The sequence below is a fragment of the Epinephelus moara genome, chromosome 22 (genome assembly GCF_006386435.1).
Source record: "Epinephelus moara isolate mb chromosome 22, YSFRI_EMoa_1.0, whole genome shotgun sequence".
In the NCBI taxonomy this organism is placed as follows: Eukaryota; Metazoa; Chordata; class Actinopteri; order Perciformes; family Serranidae; genus Epinephelus; species Epinephelus moara.
In genome coordinates this window covers 683958-691882 of record NC_065527.1, presented here as the reverse complement: position 1 = coordinate 691882, position 7925 = coordinate 683958, and the positions used below count along the sequence as shown (strand labels likewise).

The 7925-nt window shown below is 46.3% G+C and overlaps 1 protein-coding gene across 8 annotated transcripts in view; it reads right to left on the bottom strand.

Moving 5' to 3' along the window:
* Positions 1-7925, bottom strand: part of lrp12 (low density lipoprotein receptor-related protein 12) — a 17190-nt gene that overhangs the window by 6268 nt on the left and 2997 nt on the right. For all 8 annotated transcript variants that reach the window (XR_007569265.1, XR_007569264.1, XR_007569263.1 and 5 more), the window contains exons 2-8: positions 7156-7212; positions 6851-6986; positions 2523-2725; positions 2195-2442; positions 1966-2115; positions 1656-1877; positions 1201-1467 (exon numbers count right to left, since the gene is read on the bottom strand). Coding sequence is in view for 1 of the 8 variants with exons in the window: in XM_050035431.1 (XP_049891388.1) it covers positions 1201-1467; positions 1656-1877; positions 1966-2115; positions 2195-2442; positions 2523-2725; positions 6851-6986; positions 7156-7212 (1283 nt within the window). In the remaining 7 variants the exon portion in view is untranslated. The remainder of the gene's footprint in view (positions 1-1200; positions 1468-1655; positions 1878-1965; positions 2116-2194; positions 2443-2522; positions 2726-6850; positions 6987-7155; positions 7213-7925) is intronic.

Below are 7925 nucleotides of genomic sequence, written 5' to 3'. Positions count from 1 at the left end.
TCCTAAATGCACCACTGAGCGCCACAGGAAGTCATTCTTACCTGTGGCCATTAAACTGTACAACTCCTCCCTCTGGTGATCGGACTCATTTGGCTATTTATAAAACAAAACACACAATATAATTACTCATTCTTATTTCATTTATAACGCTACAACCATTTCATTGTATATTGTATATATTTCAGATTGTCTACTTTACTGTTCTTATTATTTATTTTATTTTATTGTCTACTTTAATATTTTATTTTATTTTAATGTCTACTTTAATATTTTATTTTATTTCTTTCTTTGTCTATTTTAATATTTTATTTATATCTTCATCTTTATCTCTTGTTTCCATTCATGCTGTATTTCTTTTTCTACTTTGCACGGAGCATTGGAACAAAAACAATTTCCCCCCGGGGATTAATAAAGTATTCTGAATCTGAATCTGAATCGGAAAACACATTATTTGATCAATTTACATTGTGTCCCTAAAGTTCTTTGTGCGCTCCTTACTTTTTCAACTTAGGAGCACATGCGCTCCTTGGGAAAAAAGTTAGAGTCAAGCCCTGATCACCCTCGATACATCAGCCTCATTACATCTGGCTCATTACAACCAGTTCAATCTCTACAGAACTTGATATATTCCTGTAAAAGTCTGACATCAGCCTCGTTGCATCAGTCTCATTATTACCTCTGCTATGGAGGTTATTTCGCCGGCGTTGGTCTGTTTGTCTGCAAAATAACTTGAAAAGTTCTGAATGGATTTTGTGGATAAAATAATGAGAGCTACTTGGCGGAGGTCTGCACTCTCCGAGTACTCTAGTATCATCCTCAATCGCATCTGCCTCATTACATCGCCCTCGTTTCATCTACCTCATTACATCTGCATCGTTAAATCAGCCTCTTTAAAGGAGCCTTGTTACATCACCCTCGTTACATCACCCTCGTTACATCTGCCTCGTAACAACCAGTTCAGTCTGTACAGAACTGAATGTACTCCTGTAAAAGTCTGACATCAGCCTCATTATGTCAGCCTCATTATGTCAGCCTCGATACAACTGTTTGAATCTCTACCAAACTGAGTATACGCCTGTAGAGATCTGACATCAGCCTAGTTACATAAGCCTTGTTACATCACCCTTGTTACGTCAGCCTCGTTCCATCTGGTTCCATCTGTCTATGTTCTGTATGTGGAACGTTCTGTGTGTGTGGTACCTTGCAGTGGAAGTTCCCCGGCTGACAGAAGAAGCAGTTCTTCTCGTCAGAACCGTTGGGGCAGCGGTTCTGGTAGTTGCAGCGGTCTGATCGAGGGTAACACGCTCCGTTTCTAGAACACGGGAACTCGTCCTCTTGACACGTTGAACAGTTGAGCTCATCTCGACCGTTGGGACAGTGCCAGTACCCATCACAGCGCTGCTGCTCCGTGTAACAGCCCCAGTTCCCCCCACACGGAACCTCCCACGGCAGGCAGAAACCGTCCACCTTATGAACAGAGACATGTTAAACAGAACCCGTCCACCTCAAGAACGCAGACACGTTAAAACCCGTCCACCTTAAGAACAGAGACACGTTAAACAGAACCCGCCCACCTTATGAACAGAGACATGTTAAACAGAACCCTGTGGTGGTCCCACAGGAAGCTGCTCTGGGACTATGATCCTGTCACACACCTGGTAGGTGACGTTGAACCCTCTGGCTGCGTTGATCTTGTCGGCGTAGAAGTGAACTCGGAGCTGACCGGACGATGACACCACGGCCACCGGCGCCCTGGAGTCGAAGGCGGTCAGCACCCTGAGGAGACGGCGAGGGTTCTCCTCCAGACCATCGTAGACCTTCACGTAGTCGCCATAACCGGTCCCATCCAGTTTGAAGTCCGTGAACCTCAGGATGACCTGCGGTAAGAGGAAGGAGATGTTAGCGTTCAAGGAAAAGGAAGAGCTACGTCAGGGCCGTGTACAGCAGTGAGAGGTCAGAGGTCACCTTCCTGTGGTCGCCGGTGTCGATCAGCCAGGTGCAGTTACTTCCTGGAGGGTAGAAGTCGGGGTAGTTTGGTGAGCTGAAAGAGCCGTAGAAGTTCCTCAGCCACTCTCCGCAGGTTGGGACGTCACAGTCGATCTCGTCGCCCAGGTCCTGGAACACAGAACACAACTTCCTGTTAGCAGCGGCGTCGGCGGTGGGACAGCGTGTCATAGTCGGAGCGGTGCGTTACCTGGCAGTCGATGCTGCCATCGCAGCGCAGGCTGTGCGGCAGGCAGGTGTAGATGCGGGTGTAGCGGGACAGGCAGGGGAACTGGTTCAGGCTGCAGGGCTGGAAGGAGAAGGGCGACTCCACGCACAGCTCCTCGTCAGAGTTGTCGCCGCACTCGTCCATCGAGTTACAACGCCACCAGTCCGGGACACACTTCCCGTTGGAGCAGTGGAACTGGTCCACGTCACAGCTGGACGCCTCCGGTTTACCTGAAACCACACGGCATCATGGGTCACTGATGGGTTACTGAGCGGTCACGTCATGTGACGCAGACAGGTCCCGGTCTCACCTGTGACGTAGGACAGTCTGAAGCCCTTCCCCGTCAGACTGTCGTCAGAGTGGAAGTGGATCCACACATGGTCCTGGGTGGAGATGTAGGGTGGAGGCAGGGCGGAGCCACAGACCCTCAGACCGTCCAGACTCCTGTAGCTGCTGATGGACATCCAGTCTGACGAGCAGCGGTGAGACCCCTGCAGGTCAAAGTCCTGGAAGCTAGGGAGGACAGGGGGGGACAGAGAGGACACAGAGGACACAGGTTTACCACTGACGGTCTGAGGAGCATCTTTCAGAGATGCAAACAGGTGTATGGTCAAAAAAGAGAGCGCTTGTCGAAGCGAAATTCAGAATATTAAAATAGAGACAGAGCGCAACGCATCATAATCTGAAAGCCACGCCCCCAAAGGGGAAACGATGCCCGCTTTCCCTTCCGCTTCTTCGCTAGTTTGCTGTCATTCTGCCTCTGCAGCCGGGCCGTCAAGTCTCCACAACTGAATTGCTAGCTAGCTAGCTAAAATTATTAGCTATAGCTAGCTAATAATTAGCTTATAATAAGATGTCAAAGGATAATTTTAGCATGCTATGCCTACCAGAGAGGCAACAGTATATTGCTAAGCTTAATATTGCTGGTCTACCTCAGTGTCCCTTCTCCTTACCTTGCTCGTCTTGTAAAAAACATGAGCAGAAATCAGTCACTTAACTAAATCGACCGCTACTCTTCCTCTCCACATTCTCCCCTTACTGCAGTCCAAGCATGATGTAGAGATTCTTTTTTAAGAAGATGAGCATTTGGGCATGCTCAGCCGTTAGCCTGCTCCTACTACCGGCACACGTTGTTGTTTTGAGACATGCCTCTACATGCTAGTAGATTGATACAAGTGCTAGAGCGGACCGCTGGAATGGACTGCTTGAATCGCAGAGCGCTGGGCACAATTATAACAGAAGTAGCATTCATACTGTCAGTGCTTTAGCGTAACATACACAATTACAGTTAACTGTTACTCTAACAAATACATTTGGAGGGTTTGACAAAGTGTTTGCTGCACACATAGGCATACCGAGTGTCAGGATCCCACAGTTTCTTCCCAGTTCAATTCAATACAATATAATTTATACAATTGGATATAAATGCATGCATGTTAGGATGTTATAGTGAGTGAGTCCTCAGGTTGTGGCAGGCAGATACATGTTTAGCTGCCAGAGGAGCTGCTGTCCCTTCACCCAGCACAACTGACACTTCCTCCTCTGGTGTTAACATATGAAAGGCTGTTATGTTCTTAACTATTTCCCAAAGTGCAAGTTTCTTATTGAAGAAAACGTGTCGCAGTAGAGGAGGAAGTGCATCTCTGTCTCTGTCTCTCCTGTGGAGCAGTGAGCACATACACACTCCTCTCTGGGCAGCCATGTCTGTCTGTGTCTTCCTGTCTCTACAGCTAGCTGGTGGTCACTGAGCCTGTATTTGGTCAGGATCCGTCTCTGCTTCGTATCTCTGACACAGTGGAGATATTCGGCCAATTTATATTCTCTGTTCAGAGTCAAATAACAATTCAGTCTGTTTTGAGTTTTTGTTTCATTTTTCCAGTGTTGTAAATATAGATCTTTTGATTGATTCATAATGAGTTTTATTTTGCTGTGTTGTTTTGGAGCTGTGCTGATGGGAGTCTGGTTAGTTAGCTTCACCATCAGCTGTTTTCAGGGTTCAGCTCTTGGCTTTTTATTGCTTTGAATGGAAATGTGTCTTTTGGACTTGTGTTTAGATGTGTCCAAAATGTTATTGCCCGTTTTTGAATATTAAGCAGTAATGGGAAGCGTCCCAGTTCTGCTCGGCAGGCGTTATTTGGGGTTTTCCTCTGCACATTTAGAATTCTTCGACAGAATTCAGTGTGGACGGCCTCTATTGGCTGTTTATCCGATGAGCCATACTCCAATCCACTGAGTGGACCGCAGACCTCACTTCCATACAAGGCTATTGGCAAAATTACATAATCAAATATTTTTGTCCATATTCTAACTGGAATGTCAATGTTGAAGAATTTGTTTTTTAATGCACACATTGCCCTGCAAGCTTTTTCTTTGAGTGCATTTACTGCCATGTTGAAACTTCCTGATGCAGATATGGTCAGACCAAGGTAAGTATAATTTTTTGTGCGTTCAATTACCATATTGTTTAAAGTAAAATGATATTTGTTTTCAAGACATCTGGGCCTTTATGAAAGATCATAACTTGGGTTTTCTTAAAATGTACATCCAAGGCCCAGTTATGGCAGTATTGGCCCCTCTCCTGTTCACCCTGTACATGCTCCCCCTCAGTCACATCATCAGTAAGTTCCCAGGCATCTTCCATCACTGTTATGCAGATGACATTTAGCTCCATTTCTCATTCAAACCAGAAAACATGCACAGTCTCAGCACTCTCCTTGAGTGCCTGGCGGCCATTGAGAGCTGGATGGCCAACAACCTCCTGCAATTAAATGCTGTGAAGACCGAGGTCCTAGTCATTGCCTCTGACAGTGTCACTGCCAGGGTACAAGAACATCTGGGGACCCTCAAGAACAACGTCCACGCAAATATAAAGAATCTTGGTGTTCAATTCGACCAGTCAATGCACCTAGAGAAACATGTGAAGTCTCTGTGTCGCAATTGTTTTTACCATCTGAGAAACATTGCTTAACTCCGCTCCATTGTGTCTCACTCAGAACTAGAAATGTCAATCCATGCCTTTATATCATCCAGGCTCGACTACTGCAATTCACTGTTCACATGTCTCAATCAGTCATCCATCGACCGCCTTCAACTTGTACAGAATGCAGCTGCCAGATTACTTACTAGGTCAAAAAAGTCTTGCCATATTACACCCATACTCGCCTCCTTGCACTGGCTACCCATCCCGTTCAGAATCCAGTACAAGGTGCTGCTGCTCACTTTCAAAGCCATTCACGGCCAAGCCCCCAGTTACATCTGCGACCTCATTCACCACCACACCCCCAGCCGGTCCTTGAGATCATCTGACCTAGGCCTCCTGTCAGTGCCTCGGACCCGGCTAAAGACAAAGGGGGACCGGTCCTTTGGGGCAGTGGCCCCTAGGCTTTGGAATGCACTCCCCCTGGGTCTGAGATCTGCCCTGTCAGTAAATAGTTTCAAGGGTCAGTTAAAGACTCACCTGTACAGACTAGCTTTTGAGTGTTAGGCCGTATCCATTGTTTTATTTGCCGCTTTCTGTTGTCTCTCAGCTTGTCTACCTCATTTCCTCTGGCTTTGCAGTGCCATGTGATCATGTTCTATTGTTATTTTTATCTATTTATGTATTTTATGCTTCTACATGCACCGACCTTGCATTGCCATATGCCTGTGTGTATGTTTTTTCTAGAATTTTCAGTTGCATGTTTATTGTGACCTACTGAACTGTGGTCTTATTGTTTGCATTGTTAAGCACTCTGTGTACGCGTACTATGAAGGGTGCTATATAAATAAAAGTTTACTTACTACTTACTTACTTACTTATTGTTCCAGGATGGTCAGCTCATGTTGAAGACCATCACTGGTTGGGGACAACAGAATCAGGTCATCTGCACTGAGCAAATATCTAACCTCTGTGTCAAAGAGTGTGAGGCCTGGAGCTGTTGAGCGGTTCAGCTGGTCTGCAAGTTCATTTATATACAGGTTGAATAATGTGGGCCTTAAACAGCATCCTTGCTTTACACGGCGTCCTTGAGTAAAATATTCTGTTCTTTGATTGTGAATTTTCACAGCACATTTGTTGTGTTTGCACATGCATTTAATGACATCATATGTTTTACCACCTAGTCAACTTTGAGGGATTTTGTAGAAAAGTTCTTCATGCCAAATGGAATCAAAAGCTTTTCTGAAATCTTTTGACTCTCTCTCTCTCTATGTCTGTCCCTGTCTCTGTCCCTGTGTCTGACTCTCTCTGTTTCTGTCTCTGTCCCTGTCTGACTTTCTCTCTTTGTCCCTGTCTCTGTCCCTGTGTCTGACTCTCTCTGTCCCTGTCTCTGTCCCTGTGTCTGACTCTCTCTGTTTCTGTCTCTGTCCCTGTGTCTGACTCTCTCTGTTTCTGTCTCTGTCCCTGTCTGACTTTCTCTCTTTGTCCCTGTCTCTGTCTGTCCCTGTCTCTGTCCCTGTGTCTGACTCTCTCTGTCCCTGTCTCTGTCCCTGTCTGACTTTCTCTCTTTGTCCCTGTCTCTGTCCCTGTGTCTGACTCTCTCTGTTTCTGTCTCTGTCCCTGTCTGACTTTCTCTCTTTGTCCCTGTCTCTGTCTGTCCCTTTTCCCGTCTCTGTCCCTGTCTCTATCTCTGTCTGTCCCCCTCTGTGTCTCTGGTGTACCTGATGGTGATGGTGTCCCCTGGTCTGGCTCTGATGTTCCAGCTGCAGTTGAGACGAGCCGGGTACTGGAAGGGCCAACCAGGACTGGTGATGACACCACTCGACGCTCGCAGCAGCTCTGCCACGTCCCCACAGGCTGAGACACACAGGGGGATATACAGAGAGACAGACAGAGACACACAGGGACAGATAGAGAGACAGTTAGATTCACACTGTTGACGTTGAGCTCCTTTTGACGGCTGATGTGACATCATCAAGGTTGTGACATCATCATGGCTGTGACATCATCGTGGCTATGACCTCACCGTTAGAGATCCCTGAGACGTAGACATTGTCGTTCCTCTGAGACGCAGCGATACATCCTGGGAAAGAGACACAGAGACACAGAGTGTGTCAGCCAGGAAGATGAGGACGACCTTAATTCTGACATCATGTGTGCCCTCAGACTGTTGGACCGCCACCGTCCCCTTAAACCAGACGGTCCCAACAGAGGGGTCACAGGTCCACTCTGATGGACCGCCAGTGACATCTGTCTTTGTTTGAACTTTGGATATACCTCTAGAACAGGAAGTGATGTCACACTTCCTGTTGGCTCATTAGAAGAAGATGATACAGGTCCTTTCAGTAACAGGCCCCTCCCCATTCCCACCGTGTCACAGAGTTAGATGGGGTTTATCCACCTTATTTTTCACGGAAACACGGAGGCAAAACAGAACGCAGCCAGCTTCCGTTTTTTTGTGCGACACTTCCGGTCCAGCACTCTTACCACTGTGTAAATGGGAATCGCCTTGTTGTTTACCTTGCTGAGTTTAGTTATATGTATGTATATATCACATTTTTCACGTCACTATATCACCGTTTAGACTAATCTGATGTTTGTAAAGTCTATAAACACAATGAAACATTAGTAAAGTCTCAGTATACATTAGTATTTTCTCTGTGTGTAATTAATAACATGGTTATCGTAGATTAGCTGGGCTAACCGTTAGCTGTTAGCCGTTAGCCGTGTCTGTAATAACTCACTAAACTCACAAAGTGGCCCGTGAAAAAAATATTTTCTCCAGCGGATGTCTTA